Here is a 27,539-nt window from a genome sequence, read left to right as displayed (position 1 = left end):
GGTATGGAGGGTATTAGCTACAAGTTCAAGGTAAGGGGGACAGGTTCAGTAGAGATGTGTGGGGGAAGTTTTTTTATGCAGAGGGTGGTGGGGGCCTGGAATGCACTACCAAGTAGGGTGGTTGAGGCAGACACATTAGCAACATTTAAGACTTATTTGGATAGACAGATGAACAGGCGGGAAATAGAGGGATACAGGCGGTTGGTCTAGATAGGACAACATGATTGGCACAGGTTTGGTGGGCCGAAGGGCCTGTTCCTGTGCTGTTCTTTTGTTCAAAGTACTATGGTGCTTAAAATCTGAAATAAAATCATAAAGTACAGGTCTGGCAGCATCTGTGAAGAGACAATGGGAGGTAATCCCTATATGGGATAGGGCTTTGGAATAAAAACAGAGAATGCGGGAAAGACTCAGCAGGTCTGGCAGCAGAGTTAAGGTTTCGAGTCCATACGACTCTTCTTTGGAATCAGTGGATTTGCAGTGAATCAGAATAAGTAACACATGGTAGTGTCATTCAAAGGGACCTCTCGGTTTCCATTGGCTGTGATGCAGAGGAGAGGCGGGGTAACGGGATTTGGTAACCAATAGAAATGGAGTTTGGTTCTTTTGCTTGCAGCCAATGAGTGGGTTGGGGGGAAGATTTTGAATCTGGGCGGTGACCGTTAGCGGCGGCAGGCGCGCCAAAGGACAGAGCGGCGGACAACACAGCACAGGACAGGGCAATGGAGCTGGAGGGACTGAGGTACAGTCAGCTGCAGCGTCTCGCGAAGCAGCATGGACTGAAGGCCAACATGAAGGTGAGCAGAGTGGCAACGGAGGCGGCGGCGGCTACTCCGGGGAGGTAGAGAAAGACCCGCCCGCCCGCCGGGGCAGAGGAGAAGTTGCTTGGGGTTTGGGAAGAGGGGTGGAGTTGGGCGGTGCAGTCTCTGCGTTGTGTATCCTGAGGTTATTAATGTTGATCCCAAAAGAGAAAAATGCTGGAAAATCTCAGCAGGTCTGGCAGCATCTGTAAGGAGAGGAAAGAGCTGATGTTTCGAGTCCAGACGAACCTTTTTGTCAAAATTTTGAAACTTTAAGCTCTCCTTACAGACCTGCCAGACCTGCTGAGATTTTCCAGCATTTTCTCTTTTGGTTTCAGATTCTAGCATCCGCAGTAATTTGCTTTTATTAATGTTGATGCCCTGACAGCAAGAACTGTTGCATTATAGTCTCTTTGTAAACTCCATCTCCATTTCCCAAAAGTGGGATATTGTAAGGGAGGGGGAGGGCGAATCCTGAGAGATGTCTGCAGAGTATTTTTAATTATCTTTAACTGCTGGGAGTTGAATAAAGTGTGTCAAATAAATGCAATCTGCACCAATGTAATGTTACTGATACTAATGTGCCAATAATCTTGGTGACACTCAGATGTGATTTATGTTGATCACTAAAAATAGAGTGAAGTGGGTATTCCTTTTAATCAGTTATTTCCATCCCCAAGATGGAAAACTTCTCATCCTTAAGAGTTGCCAGAAATGCCAATGTGTTTTTTCACCTACTGTCAGTCAGATCTCAAAGTTGTCCAGTATGATAGTACCTAATTGACTGAGTAAACGTGAATTGTCTTTAGCATTGGCATTGCAGGAAAGCCACACCATCTGTGTGTAACTTTAGCTAATGCAAGATGGTAAACAAAAACAGAATGTGTTGGAAAATCTCAGCAGGTCTGACAGCATCTGTGGAGAGAGAATGGAGCCAATGTTTTGAATCTGGATGATTCTTCGTTAGTATAATTGAGACTTGGAAATGGTTCACAAGTTTAAGCAACTAACAATCTAATTTGATTGAAACTATATATAATTAAAACTGAAGCCTAACTTTGAATATGATAGGTGTGCTCAAGGCCAAGTTATAACCAAAGAATAAATAAACAATAATTATAAAGCAAGTGTTTAGTGTGGTGTTAGAGTTGTTTGGGTTGCAGTTCAGCGTAGACTTTGTAGTGAAAGCAAACACTGAGCCAATGGTAAATTGGATGTTGCGTTGTTTCTGAGAGCGTTGTGGTCTGGTAATCCAAAATGAAATTGTTTCCCTTTACAGCCTTGAGTTAATCATACAAGCAGTATAGTACTTGTTTGGTGTGGGGACTTTGCAAAGTGAATGTATTTGTCAGTTATGGGGCCTGTAATATCAAATGAGTGCGCTATTCTTTGTCCCTCAAGTTCAATTCATGTGTCCTCATTTAATGCTCTTCCTAGCTTATCATTGCTCCTCACAGCTTTGAGTGTTTCTTTAGCCATTGTTCTGACTCCCTTCCTTGATTTCCTCTATCCTGTCTGAAAACTCTGCAACCAGCTGCCTTTCCTGCCCATCTTTAAGTCATATTTCAGTAAAAGCTATTACATCATACTTTGAGATGTCACTCTGTCCTCAGTTCATCTGTCTTATTTACTTGCGTTGAAATATATACTACTAACCATCAAACAACTCTTTTTGCTTTCCAGCCTTTTGGTTCCCAGAATCCATTCACAAATGTATTTGGGCTGTCACTCAAGGCCCAAGCCCATCAACTCCTATTTCCACTTCTTCCTAAACTTTTCTCTTTACCCCTCCTAGATTCCTCGCCTTTCACCCCTCCACTCTCAGGTACTCAGCTGTCCCAATTTCCTACCCCAGCAGTAGGTCAATCAGGGACATTGGTGCAATAGCTCTTCAGAGTAATTTCCTAGGCCCAACAAAAGAAACATTAAGGCACAGAGAGGCTATTCAGCTCACCGTGTTTCTGCTGACTGAGGAAGAAAAAAGGCTGCCCATTCTAATCCCACCTTCCAACGTCTGGCTGGCTGTTATAGGTAACCTTGCCGGTTACAGCGCTTGGGTGCAGATCCAGGTACTTTTTAAATGAGTTGAGGGTTTCTACCTCTGCCACCAAACCAAGCAGTGTGTTTAAAAACACCCACCATCCTCGAGATGAAGAAGTTTTTTCTCATATCCCCTCCAGTTCTTCTACCGATCACCTTAATAATCTTCCCTCCATCATAAAGTCAGAAGTCACTGCATAATGTTCAGCACCATTCGTGATTCCTCAAATATTTGAAGCAGTCTGTGCCCAAACAGCAAGAATTGGGCAACATTCAAGCTTGGACTGATAAGTGGCAAGTAACATTTGTGCCACACAATTGTCACCATCTCCCCTTGACATACAATGGCTTTATCATCGCTGAATTTCCCCACTATCAATATCCTGTGGATTATCATTTACCAGAAACTGAACTGGACCGGCTACATAAATACTGTGCTACCAGAGCAACAAGGCCAGTAGATGCATGGGAATACCACTACCTGCATGTTCCTCTCCAAGCCCCACACTATCCTGACTTGGAACTGCATTGCTGTTCCTTCACAGTCGCTGGGTCAAAATCCAGGAATTCCCCCCTGAACATGGTGTGTGTGTGCATACACCACATGGCAGCAGTTCAAGAAGGCAGCTCATCGCCACCATTGCTGAAGGGCAATTTGGGATGGGCAATAAAAATACTGATCTAGCCAGTAATACCCACATTCCATGGAAGAATATGAAAATGACCGTGTGGTTGATAGTAGGGAAGTGATCACTAAACTGATTAGGCGAACATAAAATTGGCAAACAGAACTTAATCTTTGAAGTGTGAGGTGATGCATTTGTGAAGTCTGAACAAGGCAAGGGAATACATGGATGCTATGAATTTGTAGTAAGAAGTTTAACAACACCAGGTTAAAGTCCAACAGGTTTATTTGGTAGCAAAAGCCACACCTTTTGCTACCAAATAAACCTGTTGGACTTTAACCTGGTGTTGTTAAACTTCTTACTGTGTTTACCCCAGTCCAACGCCGGCATCTCCACATCATGAATTTGTAGAACAGAGGGACCTTGGAATGGATCTCATCAAAGTCACAACTGACATCCTGTGTGTCTTCCTTGACCTGTCGGGTGGCACGGTAGCACAGTGGGTAGCACCGCTGCTTCACAGCTCCAGCGACCTGAGTTCGATTCCTGGCTTCCCCGCTGGAGGTCCCTCTATGGAGGGATCTCCCCCAATTACGTCGGGGACCTGGGGTGGAGGGTGATGCATGCAGCAGTTCCTCACAACCGTAGGATTCACTGGTTCACGGGCTCCGAAGACTGCCCTTTCTGTGGCCTTGTGGAGTCCGTGGACCATGTCTATGTTTTGTGTCTTAGGCTGCACTCCCTTTATGTTTTCCTAAAGAACCTTTTATTGATGTTTTGTTTGCACTTCAGTCCCACGCTCCTGATCTACGGACACCCGGTGCGGAGAGGGGAGGGTCGGGATGGCGACCTGGGCCTGGCGAAACGCGCCATTTATTGGTCCAGGCAGCGGGCGATCGAGGGGGCCGTCCATCCTGACTGTCTTCCCCTCTACCGCAGCTACGTTCGCGCCGGGTGTCCCTGGAGAGGGAGCATGCAGTGTCCACGGGCGCGGTTGACGCCTTCCGCGCCCGTTGGGCACCCTAGGGGTTGGGGTGCATTATTGACCCTGACAATCACATTTTAATTTGATGTTTTTAAGTTTCCTTTGTACTTTGATTTTTGTTCAGGCTGTTCCCCCTCCTTTTGGGGAGCTGCCCCTTTTACTTTGTCCTGACTTAATCTGAGTTTGTTTATTTGGTTTGACCTAAAAAGAGGGCAACTTTTGACATGTCCTCCATTGTCATCCAGCTGTTTGGGGCTGCTGTCACCTAATCCATTCTTATTCATCTAATTGTACCCAGAGAATCATTCATAATGGCTTCTCTTTCTGCAGTCACATCATTTCCTCTGCTGACCCCATGGATCAATTCTTGGGGCTCCTCTGATTTCCTATGTAGGTGCTGCTCTTCAGGCGTTGTTCTTGGGTACAGTGGTAGCCTTCACATATGCTGCCAACACCCAGCTCTACCTTACTACCAGTTAGTTCTCTGTGACTCCACTATATTGCTAAATTATGAACTGTTTATCTAACATCCATTATTGGGTGAGTAGAAATATTAGAAAGACTAAAACCATTGCTTTGGTCCCCAGTCCAAACTCTATTCCCTAGTAAGTGACTCCATCCCTCTCCCTGGCAAAAGTCTGAGATTAAACCAATTTGTTCGCAACCTTGATGTTACAGTTTATCCCAAGATGAGCTTCTGATTTCCTATTCATGCTGTCATGAGACAGCCTATTTCCACTTCTGTAGCTTCGCTTCTATCTCAGCAGATCTGTTGGCACCTTCATTTATGTCATGCCTTTATTACCACTAGATTTAACTATTGCAACAGGCTGCTGGCTGATCTCTCACGTTCTAATCTCCATTTGAAGTAATCTAAAACTCAACCTGTGTCTTAACTCATGCCAAGTCCCTTTCCCCTATTAGCCCTGTGTTTGTTGACCTACATTGGCTCCAGGTCAAAGAATCTCTTAATTTTAAAATTCTCACCCTTTTTCCGATTCCCTCTATAGCTTCACCTTGCCCCATCTCTAATCTCCTCTAGCCCCATAACCATCAGATATCTGCTTTCTTCAAATTCACGCCTCTAATGCATCCACAGTTTTAAATGCTGCACCACTAGTGTTCATTGACTTTCAGTTGCCTAGGCCCAAAGCTCTGCAATATCCTCCCTACACCTGCCCACCTCACTACTTCACTTTCCTCCTTTGACACTCCTTAAAGACCTACCTCTTCAACCAAGTAAATCTTCCATCGCATGCTAATGGCAGGCGAGAAGAGTGAGGTCAGTGGCCACTCCAGCACTGTAAAAGCTTTCTATGTTTCTATTAAGGTTGCAAAAACTAATTGTTCAGCCCAAATGATGGTGATGTTTTAGTTTTGGATTATAAATCTTTTATAATTTGTTCGAAAGAACATTATATGCAAACGCTACATATGGTTGCTATCATGTTCATAAAAATGCGAAATTTTCTCTTGACATTGTTTAAAGCCTCTTCATTGCCTTACCTACTGTTTCTAATTCAGGCAGATAAGTTACTGAAAAACTTGCAAGAGTACTTCAAACAAGAGCAAAAGACTGATGCTATTCTGAAGGTATGAATGTGAAAATAAAGTTTTAAAACTGAATAAAGAATAGCTTATATTTATGTAGCATCATTAACTTAGTAAAACATTCTGAAGAGCTTCACAAGGCTTTGATACTTGAAGATGCAGTTGCCAACGGTGGTGAGAATAAAATTGGGAATGCACAAGAGGCCAGAATTGGAAGAAGAACCTTTAATTTTATTCTTGATCAGTGCTGTTTCTGACCTGAAGAAATAGGATTATGGTGTTGAATGACATTCTCTTTCTCTGCGTGAACCATCAATAATGCCCAGATCCAGAGATGGTAGAGGTAGGGCACTTTTTCAAACCTTATCCAGTTGGTATACAAGTGTGAAGTAATGATTAATTATGTCGGATTTGTGGAAAGCCCCTTATACCCTCAGGCATGTAAATAGCCTAGCTTCAAGCAGCAAGTGGCACAATGGTTAGCACTGCTGCCTTACAGCGCCACGGAACCAGGTTTGATTCCTGGCTTGAATCACTGTCTGTCTGTGTGGAGGCTGCACGTTCTCCCCGTGTCTGCATATGTTTTGTCCCACAGTCTGAAAGACGTGCTGGTTTGGTGCATTGGGCATGCTAAATTCTTCCTCTGTACCTGAATAGGTGCCTGAGTATGGCGACTAAGGAATTTTCACACTATAAGTTAAGGCTGTCACTTCATTGCAGTGTTAATGTAAACTTACTTGTGACACTACTAAATAAACTTTTAAACTTAAGTGAACGAGTAATTTAGCTTGTGTTGATTGGTCAGTAGAGATGCCATGGCAGAGATTTATGGGGATATTTCAGAATGCACAGAAGGTTTGCATTTATTGCCCATCCCTAATTGGTTTTCAGAAGGTGGTGGTAGGTTGCTTTCTTGAACCACTACAGTCCGTGTGCTTTGGTATGCCTACAGTACTGTAAGGAAGGGAGTTCCAGGATTTTGACCCAGCAACAGTGATGAATGGGGCTTGGGAAAGGTTCCTTAGCTTGAAAAATAGTGACTGTAATTCCTTCATTCAAAAAGGGAAGGAGATAGAAAGGAAACTGCAGGCCAGTTAGTTTAACATTTGTTATAGGGTATTATTATAACAGGGCACTTAGAAAAAATCAGGATAGTCAGGCAGAGTCAACATGGTTTTGTGAAAGGGAAATCAAGTTTAACGAATTTATTGAAATTCTTTGAAGAAGTGATATATGCAGTGGATAAAGGGATGGATAGACTGTTTTTGGATTTCCAGAAGGCATTTGATAAAGTGGCACAAAGGTTATTGCAAAGAATGAAAACTTATGGTGTAGGGGATAACATATTTACATGGATAGAAGATTGGCTGGCTAACAGGAAACAAAGGGTTGGCATGAACGTTTTCCTGGATGTAAGATGCAACAAATGGTGTGCACAGGGATCAGTGCTAGTATACAGATACAGCAAATAATTAGGAAAGCTAATAAAATATTATCATTGTGAGGTGAATTGAATACAAAAGTAGGGAGGTTATGCTTCAGTTAATCAGGTTGGTGAGATCACATCTGGAGTACTGTTTATTGGTCTTATTTAGGGAAAGATCTAAATGTGTTTGAATCAATTCAGAGACGATTTACTAAGCTCATACCTGGATTGGGTGGGCTGTCTTATGAGGAAAGGTTGGACAGCTAGACTTGTATCTGCTGGAGTTTAGAAGAATAAGAGGTGGCTTGATTGAAAGAAACAAGATCCAGAGGGGTCTTGAAGGGTGGATGTGGAGAGGTTGCCTTTTGTGGGAGAATCCATTACTAGGGGCCACTTTTTTTTTTAAAAAGCGGTCATCCAGTTACAACAGATGAGTAGTAATTTTTTCTGAGGGTTATGAGTCTTTGGAACACCATTTCGAACAGCATGATGCAGAGACTTTGGATATTTGTAAGGCACTGGCAGAGAGATTATTGATGAGGGGGAAGTGGGAGATGATGGGAGGATGGCGTTAAGGCTACAATCGGATCAGCCTTGATCTCACTGAATTGCGGAGCAAGCTCGAAGAGCTAAGTGCCCTACTCCTAAATCAAAAGTTCAGCTTTGCACTTTTAAAGAATGAGTGTGACTTGCTGAAACTGTGCGCACAATTGTTGTAAATGGTATTTAAAAGGATTTAGTCAAAACTTTGCCACTGTGAGCAGAGATGGCAACATCTGCCTTTCAAGTGTGCTGAGCTATTAAACAATCAGTGAGAAGTACAATGTCCTTAACAGTCTAATATTGAAAGCATATAATGCTGAATTGATAGGTTAGCCCTCTCTTTAAAAAACATGTGCATTATACCACAGATGGTAAGAGTCCATATTTCAGCATTTCTGTTTATCTCTGGAGTGTGAGACCCACATCAAACACTTTTATTTGCTCTGTAGATATTGCTGCTTCCAAAACATAGCTTTTCCTTGTGTTCCCACCAAGTTGTAAAAGGCAAGATAACAGTGAACAAGATGAAACTTGCCACATTTATTGAATATTGTCATGCAGCACAAAGTGTTTTACCTGCTTGTAAGCAGAACTATTTAAGCAATGTTGGTTTGTGTTGCTGAAGCATATTTGTTTGCTTGTAGGCTCCTTCAGAAGAAAAGTGTGATGCACTTGATATAGTAAAATGGGAAGACTTTAATGTGACTAAACGACGGGGCAAAGGGAGATTGTCTAACAAAAGCAAGGAAGGACCAAATGAAAATCCGAATGAATCCGTTCACCTGCAGGCTGTCACAGTTTCTGAAAATGAACAGCCTTCAATGGTATAGCATCTCTACAGCTGATTTACTATCTGCACAAGTTCACATACTGTCCTGCTGTCTAACATGGAATTTTATCTGTTACGATTCTGTTCCAAGATATTTTAAATGCTACTTTATTATGAAATACTTGTGTAGGAACCTTCACCTCACTTGGAAAAGTATGAAAAAACAGGCAGTTCAGACTCCAACAGGAGACCAAGAAAACGTCGTGCTGAATTTGAGCATGTGACGGAAACTGGAGCTGAAAGTACAGGAAGTGTGGCTGATGGAAGTGCTACTGTGACCCAATGCACACGTTGCTCACCTGAGAGAGCAACTAATACAGCTAAAGGTAGTGCAATTGTTTAACCTCACCACACACATACTCAATTCTATGGGATTTAATTAATATAACGTTGGAATGGATCGCTATTAGCCTTTTTGTCACAGCATTTTTTAAACTGAATGTACTTGAATTAATTTTTATTTGTCAAGCCAAAAATATTTTCAACCAAAAACTGTTTACACTTCAGCTTTACTTTCTGAAGATGTGAGCATTTGGTGTTTAAACATTTGAAGAAAGCTCCTAATTCAAAAATTGTCAAAATGTCCCAAATTCAATCTTGCTTTATACTGAGTTACCTGGTCCTCACTGGATAAGAACCCATGGCGAAAGAGAGGAAAGAATCAGCCAGTGATCCCCTGTGGGATGTGTGTGTATTTTAGTGATTGTGTTTTGTTTACAAAGCATGATGTGCAAACTCCCCTCTCCCTTTCAGTTTGTCCCATCTTGCATGGGTTGCTGCAATGTTGGTTGATCACCCTTTCATATCAACCATATATTTTAGATTTAGCATGTGGCTTTACAGCCTGATAACCTTTCTGCCATTTACTCCCTCAATTTTTCCAGGCTGGGGACCAGCATTGATGCATGCTGGCCTGCCTGCACCAGTGGCTGGATTCTTCTGTAGCCAACAAGCTACAGCACCTTCTGTAGCCAACAAGTGGGACTACTCAAACCCAGAAAATTTTGATTTAGAGGAAGGGTAAGTTTTCTTGTCTGCACAGCAGTCATGATTAGGTAGCAAGCAGTGTAGCCTGGTATTAAGTGATCACACCACTTCCTGTACAATCAAATGTTTTGTAGATAAGGGGCTTTGCTGCAATGGAATGTCTGAAGAGGAGGAGAGAGAGTGGCTTTTTCTTTTGAGAACTGCTTATTTTCTTGCTCAAGTTCAAGCAACTGGTTTACCCTCCGCACTACCCAATAGTTTGTGAAGTTGGCTCTTCTAGAATGCAGTATCAAACTGCACATAGCACCTTAAAATTGCATTGTGTCTGACTTGAGGTGCTGTCAGGAATTTCATTTTTGTTTCTTCTGTACAAGTCCAGTTCCGAAAATGAGAATAATTGTGAGACACTGATCAAAAATTTCTTACAAATGATTAGTTATTGGTCCTGTCTTTACTTGATTTTAGGAACTGCTGCTCGATCAAAGGCTGGCAAAATTCCACGTTTTGTGGGATCAGTTGGGAAACCTGGATTCAAGTCTCCCATTGGGAAAAGTGCACTAACCCATGTCACTCCTGGTAAGAAAATATTTGTAATTGCTTCTGTAAAGTGAAGTAGTAATTTGATTTTGGGACATTGCCACTTCATCCTACATTGCTGTATACAATATTTCTTACAATATATGACAATCTTGAGAGCATCATAGTATGTAATCCCGGTTGATTCTGACACTAGAAATACATGATGCTGGCACTGAATAGAAAGAGTAGATGGTCTCCTAGTCCCCAGTACTGATATCATCTCAGCTTAATTACAAATATCATTTAGTAAATTGTGTGTAAACTCCATACATGTGTCAGCCCACCTGCATATTATTTGCACCAGTATTTTCTGAAGAGGCCACTAACATAGTAATAGAAATGATAAGTATATAGTTCAGGTAGATGGATAAAGATTTTTGGTTGTAGCAACCTTGTTGTCTCATTTGACCCCAAGATGCTTCCTGCCATTACTACGACTGTTTATTTCCATGCCATTGTCTCTGTTTCGGCTCATCTGCTGAAACCCACATTTGTCTGTTACCTTTAGACTATTCCAATGCACACCTGGCTAGTCTCCCACATTCTAGCCTCGAGTCGTTCAGAACTCTGCTGCATCTTAACTTGCACCACGTCCCATAGGGATTTTGGATGTGATGCCTTCATATGGTGGTAAAGTGAAAAGATTAATTAAACATAATTTTATTAAACTGGGCAGTAATTAATACAGCGTAACAGGTTAGACTTCCTGTTCCAGCCAAGAACAGCAGAATAAGCAAAAGCCTGGGCTGGGTACGTCTTGAAGACTTCTGAGGCTTTGACTTGAACTCCAAGTCTCTTTGGGTTTCTTGTACTTCTTGGATCCTGGGTAGAGGTATTACCTTTTATTGGATCTGTTTTATCTCTGCGACAAAGAACATGGTTTTGTTCTTCATTCCTATATCCTAGATGGTTTACAAGCCATATGAACCAATTGACCAGTTACTAAGACATGCAGTTGATTTTTAAACTGCCCTGAGCATCTGATGTTGGTTCCTTTATCTATTACATTCCAAAGAAGACTCTCGTGCATCCAGCACACCATATAAATTCATATCGGCTCTAACCAGATTGTTTCTGATTCGCGCAGTTAAAGATCAGTATACAGGCCAAGGCTACAGAAGTTCACTTTATAGACATGTATTGAAGCTACAGCATTTGAATATGTGGTTTAATTCCTCTTTAAACTGTAATTTTTTTTAAGGCTTGATTTTCTCAAGCTAACCGTAACCCATGCTCACTGACCTACATTGCCCACTGATCAAGCAATGTCTTCATTTTAAAATTCTTGCCCTCATTTTCAAATCCCTCCATAGCTTTGCCCTTCCTGATCTCTGTACTCTTCTTGAGCCCACAATCCTCAGAAATCTGTGCCAAACCAATTCTGGTCTTTTGAGGATCTCACCATTCAGTTACCTAAGTCTCAAGCTCTATATTACACTCCACACATCTTTCTGCCTCTCTATAAAACCTACTACTTTGACTATGTATTTGGTAATCTGCCCTAATATTTATTTATGTAGCTTGGTGTCATTTTATGATGATCTTGTGAAGCACCTTGGGATATGTTATTACATTAAAGGCACCGTATAAATAAGTAGTAGATAATCAGAGCACCAGGGTTAATCCATAAAGCTTTAATAAATAAAGGGAATAGTGACACCAGGTGTAGCGAACCTCAATGTTGTTCCTACCTTCATGAAAGGAGATAAACTTCTAGACCATTGGCTTAAGGTTAGTGGCAGGAAATATGCTAGAATCTCTACCAAGAGATGAGATAACTAAACATCTACCAGTGAAGAATGTCAGCTTGGATTTCAAAAAGGAAGTGCTATTAACTAATCTTATTGAATTCTTAAAAAAAAAAAGTAGCAGAATAGACTAGGGCAATGCAGGTAGATGTAACCATATCTTCTAAAAGGCCCTTGATAAGGTGCCACAAAGAGTCTCATGCATTCAGTGTTACTAATTCAGTATGTCAATTGGAATTCTAGGATTTGTGATGTTTGGGTTTGAGATCCGTACATTAATTCAGAATTTGATATTTTTAGACTGGAAAAAGATACATCAAGCTAATTTCAACAAGATGGAGTCAATTGACTTGTATGTTGAACGAAAAAGAAAGCGCATTGAATCTGTTGGTAACTCTATCAAACGGGTAAGGATAAGTCTACAATTAAATGGTGTTTTGACATCTGCTATATGTATTTATCCCCATGTTTTAATAAATAGGTAATATTCAGTGCCCTCCTTATGAGGGATAATTTTATGACCAATGCCACCAGCTTTAACCCAGTCCACTGGTTGCCCATGAACTGTTTCTAGAAGTAGGCAATTATAGACATGCTTAATTTCCTGTGTGCACACTCTGATGAATGATCGTGCTGTTACGCCATGTAAGAAAACAGCCCATCTATTGCAAAATGAATTCCCAACTGTGTTCTGTTTTCCATACTCCTCCTGATTATCAAGTGTGCAAAAACGTTTGCTGGGAATCTTGATTTGGTTGCAGCTTTTCATATCTTACTACAATTCTAATTCAGTAGATAGTAAGAATACTATGTAGTGTGGTAGATAGCTTTCCAGAACATACAGGCCACGTTGCCTTCATGCTGATTAGTGTAAGCAGTTCTCTGTCAGACTGCCTTAGAATCTTGATTTTTTCCCACACAGCTTGAGTTTCTACTGCAGATGTCTATACAGTGAGCTTGTAAGTATTGGATAATTGGTTTGACTGTGACACATTCTGTGGGCAAAAAACGTTGCTAATGCCGCCAAACTATTGACATTCAAGAAAGCAGCTTTGATTTATGGGATTGTGGACTGAATTTGGGATTTAAAAAAATACTTATCCAGGGTTTCATTTGTATTATCCATAGTGCTACAGAATGACTTGCTAATTAGCTGGGAAGGTTAGAAGATTACTGCCTCTCGCACATTTCTATTGTCCAACTCTGCTTCCTGGGAATATCAATCTGCAGCCCTCTTTGTTGGAACTGTCCCCTTAATTTTATTTTCTTTCCCTTTATTATTTCCTTATCTGCTTATCATACATCATAGAGTAATTACAAGAGACCGTTCAGCCCATTGTCTCTGTGCTAGCTGCCTGGAAGAGTAATTTTGCCTAGTCCGACTTCCCGCAACAGCTGTGGACACTGACATACTTGTGCTCAAGAACTTGCGGTGCCAAGTTGTTTCAGTACAGCTACATACCCAGCAATGTGGGAAATTGCCCAGGTATGTCCTGTACACAAGAAACAGGACAAATCCAATCCAGCCAATTACTCCCCCATTAATCCACACTCGATCATCGGTAAAGTGATGGAAGGGGTCATCAACAGTGCTATGAAGTAACACTTCCTCAGCAATAACCTTCTCACTGATTCTCAGTTTGGGATCCACCAGAGTACTCAGCTCCTGACTTCAGTACAGACTTGGTTCAAGCATGGGCAAAAGAGCTGAACTCCAGAGGTAAAGTGAGAGTGACTGCCTTTGACACCAAGGCAGTACCTGGCCAAGTATGGCATCCAAGAGCCCTAGCACAACTGGAGGTGGGGGGGAATCATTCCTGCTGGTTGGAGTCATACCTAACACAAAGGAAGATGGTTATGGTTGTTGGGAGGCTAATCGTCATTATAGAACATCATTGCAGGAGTTCTTCTGGGTAAGCCCAACCATCTGCGGCTGTTTCATCAATGGCTTTCCAACATAAGATCAGAAGTGGGGATGTTTGCACGACGTTCAGCACCATTTGTGAATCCTTGCATAATGAAGTAATTCATGTCCAAATACAGCAAGACCTGGATGATATTCAGGCTTTAGCCAACACATGGCAAGTAACATTCATGCTACACAAGTGCCTGCCAATGGCATCATCACGGAATCCCCACTATTGACATCCTGGAGAGTTAGTATTAACCAAGAACTGAACTGGACTAGACATATAAATACTGTGGCTATAAGAGCAGGACAGAGGTGAGGAATCTTGCAGCGAGTAACTCATCTGAGTTACCTGTCCAAGGCACATCAAGAGTGTGATGGAATATACTCCACTTGCCAGGTGGATTTCCAACAGCACTCAAGATCAATACCAACTAGGACAAATCAGTGCAGTTAGATTGGACCCCATCTACCACCCACAAACATTTATTGCTTCCATTACTGATGCACAGTGACATCAGCGTTACCATCAGCAAGATGCACTGCGGAAACCCAACACTCTACAGGTAGCATCCTCCAAACTCGTGACCGCCATCATCTAGAAAGAAGAAGCCAGCAAATACATGGGAGCTCATCATTGGCAGTTCCCCCGAAGCCCCACACCATCCTGACTTGGAAATATATTATCATTACTACATTGTGACTGCGTCAAAATTTTGGAACTCCCTCCTTAACTGTGGATGTACATACACTACATGGAATGCAACAGCTCAAAAAGGCAATTTGCCACCACCTTGAGGGTAATTAGGGATGGGCAATAAATGCTGGCCTAGCCCATGTTCCATAAGCTTATATCTAAAAATAAAGAGCAGTAGGCTCAAGTAGGAACCAAAAGTGCGATCTATTGGTGGAAGCAGAAGGCATGGCTGAAGAATGAAAAATACTTTATATTACTCTTTACCAAAGCTACAATAATTGAAGCTGTTGGGATACTGGATGAGAAGAAGATAGAGGGGATACCAGAAAAGCTGGTAGTACTTGAAGTCACCCAGTCTGGATGGGTTGCATCCAGGTGGGAAGCAGCAGAACAAATCAGTCTTTACAATGGAAGATACTTCGAACATCCCATTAATACCTAAGAATAAGGGGAAGGAATTAAGAACCTTCACTAGAGAATAAGTATTAGATAAACTAATTGGACTAAATCCAATTTCTTCTCCTCCTCCTCCGCGCGTGCCCCCCCCCCCTCCTATTTTCCAAAAATCCTTGTATTCTGGATAAGTACAGTAAGAAGTCTCACAAGGTTAAGGTCTAACAGGTTTATTTGGCACCACTAGCTTTCGGACTCTCAAGCTCCTTCATCAGGTGAGTGAGGACTTGGGACTTGTGTTCACAAACAGGGTATATATAGACACAAACTCAATTTACAAGATAATGGTTGGAATGCGAGTCTTTACAGGTAATCAAATCTTAAAGGTACAGACAATGTGAGTGGAGAGAGGGTTAAGCACAGGTTAGAGGTGTGAATTGTCTCCAGCCAGGACAGTTAGTGAGATTTTGCAAGCACAGGCAAGTCGAGGGGGTTACAGATAATGTGACATGAACCCAAGATCCCAGTTGAGGCCGTCCTCATGTGTGCGGAACTTGGCAATCAGTTTCTGCTCAGCGACTCTGCGTTGTCGTGTGTCGTGAAGGCCGCCTTGGAGAACGCTTATCCGAAGATCAGAGGCTGAATGCCCGTGACTACTGAAATGTTCCCGACTGGAAGAGAACACTCCTGCCTGGTGATTGTCGAGCGATGTTCATTCATTCGTTGTCGTAGTGTCTGCATGGTCTCCCCAATGTACCATGTCTCGGAACATCCTTTCCTGCAGTGTATGAGGTAGACAACGTTGGTCAAGTCGCAAGTGTATGTACCTTGTACCTGGTGGATGGTGTTCTCACGTGAGATGATGGCATCCATGTCGATGATCCGGCACGTCTTGCAGAGGATGCTGTGGCAGGGTTGTGTGTTGTCGTGGTCACTGTTCTCCTGAAAGCTGGGTAGTTTGCTGCGGACAATGGTCTGTTTGAGGTTGTGCGGTCGACACATTCTGGATAAGTACCAGAGGATTGGAAAAATGCCAGTGAGGCATCCCTATTCAAAAAGGGGAAAAAAAGTAGGTCAATTAGCTTAATATCTATTGTTGGAATCCATTATTAAGGAAGTAATAGCAACACATTCAGAAAATCATAACCTAATCAAGCGGAGTCAGCATGGCTTCATGCAAGGGAAATTTTGTCTGACTAGTTTATTAGATTTTTTTTGAGGTAGTCTCAGCCAGAGTGGATAGAGGGGAACCAGGAGATGTGTTGCATTTGGATTTTGACAAGGTACCTTAAAAGGTTACGTCATAAGAGCTCATGGTGATGTAGGTAGTATATTGACACGGATAGAGAGTTAACTAATGGGCTGGAAACAGTGAATGGGGGTAAGGGGTTCTTTTTCAGGTTGGCAACCTATAACAAATGCAGTTCCAGGGATCAGTGCTGAGACCACAACTGTTTACAATGTATATTAATGACTTGGAGGAATGGAGCGGATGTACTGTAGTCAAATTTTCAGACGACACAAAAATAGATGGAAAGACAGGTTGCAAGAGGGATAAAAAGAGATATTGAAAGGTTAAGTAAGTGGGCAAATGAAATATAATGTGGGAAAATGGGAAATTCATTTGGACGGGAGAACAAAGGAACAGTGTTTTTTAAATGGAGAAAAAGCGCAGAAACCTGCAACACAAAGGAACTTGTGCACGAAATGCAGAAAGCTAGCACACTGATGCAGCAGGTAATCAGGAAGGCTAATGGAATGTAGGACCTTATTGCAAGGGAGTTGGAGTACAAGAGTAGGGAAGTCTTGCTGCAACTGTACAAGATACTGGTGAGAACACCTGAAGTACACACCTGTGAGCAGTTTTGGTCCCCTTATTTAAGGATTGATATTTTTTTGGAAGCAGTTCAGAGGAGTTTCACTAGGATGCTCCCCAGTATGGAGGAAACGTTAAAGAGGTTGGGACTCATTGGAATTTAGACGAATGAGAAATGATCTCATTGAAACATGCACAATTCTTCAGGGGTGTGACTAGGTAAATGCTGAGAAAATGGGACAGTCCAGGACCAGAGGGTACAGTCTCAGAATAAAGGGGTGTCAATTTAAGACTGAGATGAGGAGGGTTGAGAGTCTTTGGAATGCCTTGCCACAGAGAGCTGTGGGGGCAGAGTTTTGTGTATACTTAAGGCTGGGATAGATACTTGATCAGAAAGGGAATCGAGGGTTATAGGGAAAGGGCAGCAAAGTGGACATGAGGAATGTTGGTCAGTTCAGTCATGCTCCTACTGAATGGCCTACTTCTGTTCCTATTTCTTATGGTTTTGGTAACCTGAGGAGAAAATTGATAGCAGCTTAGACAAAATTTGGACTAAAAAGGAAATCATAGTTCACTTTTTTGTTTTCAACTCCAATTAACTCTATAGGCAGGGTCTGAAAATGTTCTCTATTCAAAATTGTATCTGGTGTTAGTTTAAACAGGATGCAGCTGTGTTTTAATATTTTCCTTTTTTTCTAAGCAATGTAAGGTTATTCATTTCCCCCTCTCTTTTGTAGAAGTCAGCGAATGAATCAAAAACTATGAAGAGTGCACTCCCTTTTATTAGCCCAGTACATCAGGCATCAAAAATTAACCAATTATCCACACCTGCCAACCGGCGTAAATCACCACGTTGCTCTGCTGCTGCAGTCACCATGAATGAAAAATCAGTCTTGCCTTTTGTGAGCTCCGTCACCAAAATGAATGTCAGGTAATGTCCTCAATCATTTTCAACCAGAGAAAGCTTTAGGCTAACTTAAGCTCTTGTGTTTTTTTACATCCATTTCTGTGCACTTCAGCCTTGAATATTGTGCCCATTTAGAAACTGGTCTAAGGAATATATGAATTGAAAGCCTATTGAGAGTTGGGGTGGAGGTACATTCTCAAAATAATTTAGTGTTCTTGACCCTAATAATTCTCATTGTCCTAATTATTCACTTCTTTTGCTCCTCTACGTGTCCTTGCTTTTTTTAAAAACACTTTCCCCCTTCTCTCCACCCCTCCCCCACACACTGATGTGCATGTCTAATTCAGTTAATGTATGTAAATTTAATATCCATTCTGCTGTACAGGTTTACAGATACTGCCAAAAGCAATGATAGACATAGTGCGATGAAGACGCCAATCAGGAAGTCTGCTTACACAGAACTGCCCAGTAACTCGGGCACTGAAGTGAAAAAAGTCAAACCAGCGGGATCTGAGAAACAAACCGACATCAACACTGGTAACCCTGATCAGACTAAAGGTACTACTTTAATAGTGTCTGTTTGTTTGATTGTTTTGTTTTTGTACACTGCACCTTGTGGGGGTCAGTTAGCCCCATTGGTTAGGTAACTAATGTGTCGATCAGATTAATGCCAGAAACATGAGGTTAAAGGGTATTTATTCAGGTTCTGCCTCCTCACCATGGCACTTTGCTGTAGCTTGTGGATAATCGCAAGGAGCTGTCTTTGAGCAGCGAACTCAACAAGAAGAATGCGAAATCCAGCATTCAAAAATCAGCATTGAAGTACTAATGGTATGTGAATCCCAAGGCCAGTTCCAGTCACCAATGGTTCCTTGTGGTAATGATCTACCTAGACCATGTAAAATAATAGAATTGATTGGGAGTAAAATTGTTTAATTTCTGTATAATAGCAAAGTAAATAGCTGTCACTATGCATTCAGAAGAGGAAAGAAATCCTGTTTGCCTGTCCTTGGAATTTAACATCCCAACTGGATAGTGGAAAGTTTGTGATGTAGGCCAGACTTTCAGAAAACGTCATATGAAACTCAAAGCTGTGGGGATTCCTGATAAACCCTGGGAATGAACAAGATGTTGGTTGCAGATAGAGAGGTTATTTGAAAGGATGGGGCAAGCAATTGTGACAACCCGATGGGCTGTCACAGCGATTGATGTTGGGACTGATATTGTTTAATCGATGACTGGGACTTGAGCTCAGTGCAAACCAGTCCAATTTTAATAGAAAGGATAGTGAGAGAAGAGACAGCTTGACCATGAAAATGGGTTGGACCAATTATGTTAATAGGTAGAATAATGGCAAATCAAATTGTAGTACTGCCCATCAGAAGAGAAAATGGATGATATGTACCCTGAATTATATTGCAGTTGCAGGGAATGAAGTTGTCATAGATCTGGGTGTTTTGGTAGAGTTGACTAAGTCCAATCAACTTGGTAATAATCAATAAGGTGCATAAAATACAAACATAGAAAATGCTGGAAAATCTCCGGTCTGACAGCATCTGTGGAGAGAGAACAGAGCTAACATTTCAAGTCCGAGCAGAAAATAGGATGAGATTTGTACTGTTTCGGGGGAGCTGTGGGGGCTGGATAGAGAGCCAGCAGTTGGTGGAGATGGGAGAGATTGACAAAAAGACAAAGGGAATGTAAATAGTGGCGATTGTGGCTAAGAAGGGTGCTGATAGTAGCACAGTAGGAGAATGTGTAAATGGCAGAACAAAAGTAAGTAGTGTGTCAAAGGAAGACCTGAAACAGGTAACAGATGATCCCAGTGGAGTGCAGGGGTGGATGGGAGAAAATGGTAACAGATTAAAATGAAACAAATTGGGGGGAAAAAAAACATTAAACTGATGGAAATGGGGTGGAGTTGGAGGAGAGTTTATGGTCTGAAGTTGATGAAATTTAAGTCCAGAAGGCTATAAAGTGCCTAATCAGGTGCTGTTCCTCCAGTTTGCATTGGTCTTCACTGGAACATTGCAACAGGCCAAGGACGGACATGTGGACATGAGAGATGGATGGTCTGTTAAAGCGACAGAAAAATTTGGGTCATGCTTGCAGATGGACCAAAGGTGTTCTGCAAAGCGGTCACCCAGTCTGCATTTAGTCTCCAGTGTAGAGTGGACTGCAAGAGGCAGGTGTCGTACCTTCTGTAGTTGCGTGGGGATCTGTTGTGGGAAGGGGGTGAATTGTTGGGTGTGATGGAGGAGTGGACCAGGGTATCCTGGAAGGAATGGACCCTGCTGAATGGGATTGGAGGTAGATGTGTTTGGTGGTGCCATCATGCTGGAGATGGCAGATGATGATCCTTTGAATACAGAGGCTGGTGAGGTGAAAAGTGAGGACAAGGGGAACGCTATCTTGGGGTGAGGGCAGAGGTGCAGGAGATGGATCAGACAGGTTGATAGCCCTGGGAACCAAAGTGAGTGGGAAACCATGATTAAGGAAGACATCAGCAACACCATTTTGGAAAGTGGCATCATCGGAACAGATACCACAGAGGATGGAGGAGCATAAAATATTTGCGTACAAGTCAATGGTCATGTCATCCCACTATTTAAGAAAAGTAAAAGAGGAAATTCTAGATTAGTTAATCTAACATCTATTGAGTTTCAAAAGATAGGGTGACTGAGCACCTTGAATTTATAGAGAAAGCCAGCATGGATTTGTAAATGTTTTGAAGAGGTGGCTAAAGTAGCAGACAGAAAATGTCTCTGGCTGTTTACTTCCAGAAGACATTTGATAGTCCCTATTTAAAGTTTGAAGCTCATGGAATTGAAGGCAAATTATTAATCTGGTTAGGAAATTAGTCCTACTGTCTCCTGCTTCCCAGCTATTGGGCAAGTACTCTTAATTGGCAGGATTTGACTTGATCTGTGTTGAGGCCTCAACCATTCATTGTACCTATTTAACAATTTACAGTAGCCCTGGATATGTGGTTCGCTAAAGATAGGGACAGCAGTATAAGTGGAAACCAGAACTGACGAGATCAATAGAAGTGAATGGACAAAGTTATCAATTGGATTTCAACATAGGAAAGTGTGAAGTCATCCACTTTGAACCCAAAATAATAACTCTCTAAGTGGCAATCCAAATAAATAGATCATTAAAATGTCGTGAGGTACAGAAAACCCAAAAAAAGCTAATAGAAAGCTGGCCTTTATATCTCGAGGGCTAAAACAGAAGGAGGGTATAAATCATGCTTCAGCTATTGAAAGCCTTTTTCTGGACATCTGGAGACTAGTGAGCAGTTCTGAACATATGTTCATAGGGATAAATTAACCTTGGAGGGGATGCAGTTGTATTATGTGTACCCAAGATCTGAGCAGAATTGAAAGATATGAAACATGAAGAATTATTGAAGAGTGCTTGGCTTTTCTGCTTTTAAAGATGATGTATAATTTTACAGATCTATCTTTTCTTTCAAATTGAATTTTCAGTTGAGATCAAGGGGATACAAGATCAAATTAGCCAAAGGCATATTTTACTTGAAGATTGTTTGTTTTTAATAGTTTCCTCCTCATTATTCCCTGTTTTCAGTGGTTACTCCATACCGGTTCTCTGGCAGCACCACTCCTGGAACCAACAAAAAGTTTGACCTGAAGGCAAGCTTGTCTCGCCCTCTTTCATACAAGCCACATAAAGGTCAGTAAGCATCTTTACACCTAGACTTCAGCAAAATTTCCTGTCAGGCCAAAGTACAAATATTGGTAAAGCATGTTTTCTGACTTTTACAGCACAGGAGATCATTTTGTTCATTGCACCCATGTCAATTCTGGAAAAAACAGTGAATTTAATGCCATTGCTCACGCTTATTAAATTGTTGACTTCACGTAATTATCCAATTCTCTTGAAAGCTGGTGGGACATGCCATCTATTACCCTGCTAACTTCCTAATTATTGCCAAAAGAGCAAATTATGCCTCAGCTCATTCGCCAGCCAAAGAAAAAAGTACTTCCTAGTTTGAGCTCCTCTAAACCAGAAGAAATTCCCTAAAATTAAAAGCACGCAATCACCAGGGGTAGTTTCTTCTGGCCTTGATTTCGAAAGTAAGGAGGCATAATTTGATACAGTATTCCAGTTAAACTGGAGAAAGAGCAGGATTGTGGCAATAATTGAATAGATCTGTCAAATAGCTGACACAGATGATGGACTGAATGGCCTCCTGTGTTGCAGGATTTGATTCAACTACAGGTTGAGCAACAATTTGTGCAGATTTGCTGTATAAATATTGCCTTTTTTTTTCCTCTTCCCGTTATGAGCTACCTACTCTTGTTGGGCTTTAAATCCATAAGCGTTAGAAGCCCTCTGGTCCCTTAACCAAGTGGCCATTCTTCATGTGTGACCCCTAGATGGTGGAAATCGACATGTTATTTGCTCATAGTAATATTGGCCAAGCGTAACCCTGTCTTCGCTTGATGCCCACATGTAACAGTAGCCAGTGAAAAGTACAAGGCTGGGATTCTTCCCACCCAAGTTCAGGCTACCCTGCAAGGAATGCCCTAAAAGATTCAGAGATCTTACTTCAGTTATGAACGTGCAGCTAACTGGTGCTTTGTGCCATTGTGATGCGTGGTTTTAGCTGGTTAAAATTCCAAAATCGGAGTGTACATTGGGGGAGGGTGGAACCCTAAGTAACATTTATTACTGACCAACAGGGACAGAGGATTGTTTGTGAATATCTCCAACCTAAACATGGACCCCAACATGTGCGCACAAGACAAGGCGGATGTATTTGCAGGCCTCTGCAGTTCATTTCAAAGTACCCAAAGATTGATTCTGCTCAGTTTCTTCCTGAGGTCTCTTCCATTATGTACATCAGTATCCAGCCAATTAGGGGTTGCTGCATGTGACTTGGGCATGGCAAACACTTTTTTCAATGTACTTATGGGCCTTGATAATTCTGGTGTGATGCTGAAGAGCTGTGCACCAAAACAAACAATCCTGAGCCAAGCTGTTCCAAAACAGCTATGCTACTGTCATCAACACATTGAAAGGTTGCCCAGATATGTCTTATCCACAAAACAAGACAAATCTAACCTCTATCAGCGTCCTTCAATCCTAAGTGATGGAAGGAACCACCAGTGCTGCCAATAAGCACCTGCTCACAAACATTTGCCCTTGTTCTGTGGAATAGCACAGTAACTCCAAACGGTCTCCAATTATGGGTAGAAAAGCAATAAGCTGAATTGTATTCTCCCAATAGGTGGAGTGGGGGTGACTTGACTCATCGCCACACTATGCTTCTGTGCTCTCTATGGCCACCTTGTCAGAGGGTTGGGTGGAATTTATCCACCTGCCTGAATCAACCGGAGCAGGAAGAGACTGAGAGATCAAGGAACCCCTCTTTGTGGCAGCATTCTATTAGTTGGTGCCATGAGTTTCCAGTTAACTTCTTGTTTTTAATTTGGGGTGCACCTGCACTTGAATAGTTCTGAATTGCCACAAACTCTCTCCATCTAATGACTCATATTTTGCTTTGTAGGAAAGCTGAAAAGTTGGGAAGAGATGAAAGAGAACAGGATGGCCCATTCTCACAAAAAGGATCCTAAGCAGCCAAAGTTACAGACCAGGTGAGGGCTCACTCAGCTGGGTCTTTAATATATTTACCAGTGTTTTAGTTTGCTGATGTGCTGCAGTTAGAATCTGGTAAACCAGATATGAGGCCCTTTGACCTTCGTCTTTCAAAGTATCAGGATTAGTACTGATGTGGGAACAAACTCCGTGAAGAGGGTAGAATAATACATAGGTTTCAAACCTCACCTAGGGTTCTGAGATAAATAAAAGGATTGTGTGTGTGTACAGAGAAAGCATGTTTCTGAATTTGGACTCATCGGTGGGGGAGGAATGGTGTTGCTTGCCCAGGATGAACCATTGAGTGTTCTTGGTTAATTGGAGGCAAATCTGGAGAAAAAAGGGGGAGAAAGTATTGATTTTTTTTTTATTGGTTCTGTGTTTCAACAGTTAGTTGGCTAGATGATTCTTATCTGTTGTTATATCAACTTGAGAACAAACCGAGTTGATGTTGCTGCAAAAAGCAGATTGATTTTTGATGGGCACTGTCAATTGGTGTCTCAATAATCTGCTCATTTAGTTGAAGATTTGAAATGTTTTGTTTTCGGGTGTGGAAAGAGATTCCTTTTTCTGACCACTTTCCCCACACCTCCAGCAGCTGTTTGCTTCTTGCCAGCTCTACAATTCCATAGGCAGTGGTAACTCGATACAAAGGCCGGAATCTTATTAATGTTCACGCTGGCAGGATTTTCCCATCTGACTGCAGTGCATGGAGATTTGGCTGGCTGCCAAATTCTCTGACCTCACTGCAGAGGGAGCATGGCATGAACAGCAGATAAGATCGCACCCAAATTCTTCCCATGTATGAGCTGAGACTAAGTGGTAAAGTGGGCTGTTCAGCTGTGGGAGAAATCAGAACTTCATCCACTATACAGCCTGGGCCATAGGATAATGATCAGGACATGATCCTTGACTTGGTTTTCCATTTTCTTTGCTATTCCCCCCACCTCCACCCAAACACTTAACCCAGGGGCTGAGAGACACTTAGGCCTAGCCAAGATGGTACATTGTGGCCAGTATGGTTTGATCTGATTTAGTTAGGAATGTAGATTTGATACCCATTTAGGGTTAGCAAGTGTTTAACTGCTTTGGGGATTTTAACCGAAGCCTTTTTTCCACAGGGCGAGCCGACGGGAAGTGTTTTTGGAAGAACGAAAAGTGAGAAAGAACGATGTGATAAGTGCAAGGCGAGGACTAGTCATGGAGTGAAAGGAAACAATGTTCTGTGCTGTCTACTACTTTCATGTACGTGTTTATGGTTGAACTTTCCCATATTTTAATCTCTCATTTCTTTTCCTCTGTATAAAGTACTGTCCACTCTAAGCTTTGGTTCATGTGGTTTTAATCTTGAAACTAATAGATTTTTCAATTAAATGTCTTCCTGAACCAACTCGATGAGACCATTATCCAATAATTTCCTTTCACTATGGACGTCACTGTTAAAATCCTCTGTTTTTCACATACTATTTTTGGTTTTGTCCATTGAATTGAGTGCTGAGGCTTGCATCAAAATAATAGCTAGTGTGGAAAGTGTAAGTGCCTCACTGCTGCATTTCGAAGATCCCAGTGACATGCAGCTTACTGCGGCGGAATAGAGGGAGCTGTACTGTACCTGGATGTGTTTAACACTGGGCAGCAATAATTCTGACACACACTGACGTTCCTTACCTGCATGAGCATTAAACTTCACTCGGGATGCATCTTGCTTAAAGATCTGATCTTCCTGTTGTTTGTTTACCCAATTTACCAGCTTTTAAATGCTTGCTTTCTACGTTGAAGATCTTGAACTGTCTCCAGTAGTGAAACTTCATTAAAGGTCCTTCAAATTCTAACTGGCAGACCATTGATTAAAGCATTATAACCAAGCAAAATCTGTCTCATTCATGTTTTTGAATATTTGCTTCCACCAATCTTTCCATCCTTTTGTGTTTTGAAGCTTTATCACATCCTATTGTAGAAAGCTTGATTTCAATGGTATTTCTTTAAAACTCAATGTTTATAATGTGCGAAAAGCTTATTTTTCCTCCCAAGTTACTGCTTTACAACCTGTAGACTGCCTGCTTCATTTTACAAAAATCATTAGCTGGAGCTAGGGAATAGGAAGGAGGGAGACTAGATGAGCAGTGGGTTCGTTCCTCATTTCTTTTCCAGTTTTGGGATAGGTTCAATTTTAGCTTGAGACAAAAAAAACATAAAAGTGGAGAAAGAGAGATTGGTTTGTTATTGTCAGACAGTTTTAATGTTTTAAATGAAGCTTTAAAATCCAAAAGATGAATAATAATTTGTTGTACTTGCAGTAACATTCCAGGGCTTGTATTGAGGTGCTTTTTTAACCAGCTTTATGGTTAAGGTCACTTGTATCATCTAGTAAGCAGCAAATCTGCTGCCTATGAGTTGGAGGAATAAAAGGGTGTTGGAGGCACCCAGAGATCTATCACCACCTGAATTAGGAAGTCTGGTATTACTTTAGGTTGAATCCTTCACGTTAGTTTAGTGCCCACTGAGGTACCAGTATTTTCTAACTTTACTCCAGATTTTTCACCACTCTTAAGGTGCTATTGACACTGCTTATAGCCTGGTGCAGCCCTGAATAGTCTGAAATTGGCATGCTTTTTGTTTCAAATCTTTACAGTACCATTAGATTCTGCTGGCTCTGCTCAAACTGAACCTGAGATATGAGTTGTTACCTAATCACGTGTCCTGCACAATTTTGCCATTGCGTTTTGTATTTACTGTGTCCTATTGGTGTTTGATTGTCTGTCTGTGCTAATCTTTCTTTAGAGCTTTCTGTATGTTGCACAAACCGTAAATCGATCCTCTTTCTCTTGCTTATGTTCAGTCCCCTCTCCTATGTAGAATTGAGAGAATCCACATTGATAAGTATCGATTGCATCACTTGCTCAGTTAGATCCAGTCAAATAACTGGGATTTGAGTTGCTGTGGAAATCTTTGAGTTGTACTTCCTTCCATATTTTGGTGAATTGGTAACCTGATCAACATCAAACTTTCTAATATTTTGTAGTGTTTTTACCATAAAGCCACCAAGTATGAAATTTAATCAAATGCTGGAAATACTTGGGTCAGGCAATGTTTTGTTTCACAAATCAGTATTTCCGACACTTTTTGAGTTCCAGCATCCATGATGTTTTATTATTCATTAAGTACATGCTTGTATTTAAAGTTGTCCGTACCTGTAGTGATGCTGCGGGAAGGTAAAAGAAAATTGTCCAAATTCCCACTCCTGGTTGTGTGGTTGTCTGCTGCAGACTGGATAATGCTTAATGGTGATGCCATACTTTGTTGAATGTCCTGACAAAGCTCGAGTGGATTTGACAAAGAAAAACAGCTGTGGAAATATAGCACAGCATAAAAAGCACCTTCCATGGAGAGATTAATTAGCTAATTATGAGGGATGAACATGGAGAAAGTACAACTTTATATTTCTTTCTTGACATCTGATATCTACCAGTCTCTTTGAAAAGATTTTTTAAAAAACTATGCCTTAGTTGCTCTTGCAATGTAATTAGTTGTGCTTTTGTAAGGATAGAATGAAAATTGTTAAAATAAAACTTACTTTGCTACTTGTGAAAACTGGGATTTCTTTTCTGTTGTTTCTATCAGCAAAGGATTGCACATAATGTCCATGACTAGCAATACTATAGCTAATCACTTTTCCCAGCAACTGCTGCTGTGCCTCCTTGTATTACACTCCACATGCGCTCACTCTTTGAACCAAAAAGGCAAGTGTTCAGGATTAAACATAGAGATCATAAGTAGCTTATCTCAGGAAACCAGCTGAGCACTGCTATAATAAATTGGTTCTGTTGTCATACCCTTGGGATTACAGTACACTTCAAATACCTATATTTGTCTATATCCTATATTTGGTCCAGTTGTAGCAATATAGTGTATAATTCCATCTTGTAAATAGGCCTCATCATGGAGGTCCAGGAGAAGGAAGACCCTAAATAACCATAGAAGCAGAAAAGATTGTGCGGAGAAGAATCTTGTATAGGAGACTGCTTGACTGCCATAAGCCCTGGCATTTCCCTGTGTAGTCCCCTACTTGTTAAATGAT

The 27,539-nt window shown here is 41.5% G+C and overlaps 1 protein-coding gene across 2 annotated transcripts; it reads left to right on the top strand.

Annotated features, from left to right (window-relative positions):
• Nucleotides 1–644: 644 nt before the first annotated feature.
• Nucleotides 645–27,056, top strand: nusap1 (nucleolar and spindle associated protein 1). 2 transcript variants are annotated; one of them, XM_078207497.1, is made up of 11 exons: nt 650–797; nt 5,976–6,044; nt 8,616–8,795; nt 8,931–9,126; nt 10,253–10,363; nt 12,415–12,521; nt 17,667–17,860; nt 18,222–18,394; nt 21,428–21,532; nt 23,373–23,460; nt 24,583–27,056. In XM_078207497.1, the coding sequence occupies exons 1-11, from the start codon at nt 723–725 to the stop codon at nt 24,668–24,670; spliced, it is 1,386 nt and encodes a 461-aa protein (XP_078063623.1). In that variant the 5' UTR covers nt 650–722; the 3' UTR covers nt 24,671–27,056. The 2 variants fall into 2 exon arrangements, with proteins under 2 accessions (XP_078063624.1, XP_078063623.1); XM_078207498.1 differs by lacking the exon at nt 8,616–8,795 and having other exon boundaries at nt 645–797; nt 24,583–27,048.
• The last annotated feature ends 483 nt before the right edge of the window (nt 27,057–27,539 follow it).

The sequence above is a fragment of the Mustelus asterias genome, unplaced genomic scaffold (assembly GCF_964213995.1).
Source record: "Mustelus asterias unplaced genomic scaffold, sMusAst1.hap1.1 HAP1_SCAFFOLD_2382, whole genome shotgun sequence".
Lineage (NCBI taxonomy): Eukaryota > Metazoa > Chordata > Chondrichthyes > Carcharhiniformes > Triakidae > Mustelus > Mustelus asterias.
Note: the sequence above shows the minus strand (reverse complement) of the source record. Positions and strands in the feature narration are given on the sequence as shown.

Excerpts from the sequence above, each read along its gene's own strand:
- nusap1 (XM_078207497.1), top strand. The coding sequence starts at position 723 with ATGGAGCTGGAGGGACTGAGGTACAGTCAGCTGCAGCGTCTCGCGAAG. Across the intron at positions 21,533-23,372 it reads TTCATACAAGCCACATAAAG|GAAAGCTGAAAAGTTGGGAA; the intron begins GTCAGTAAGCAT and ends TTTGCTTTGTAG. Across the intron at positions 23,461-24,582 it reads CAGCCAAAGTTACAGACCAG|GGCGAGCCGACGGGAAGTGT; the intron begins GTGAGGGCTCAC and ends TTTTTTCCACAG.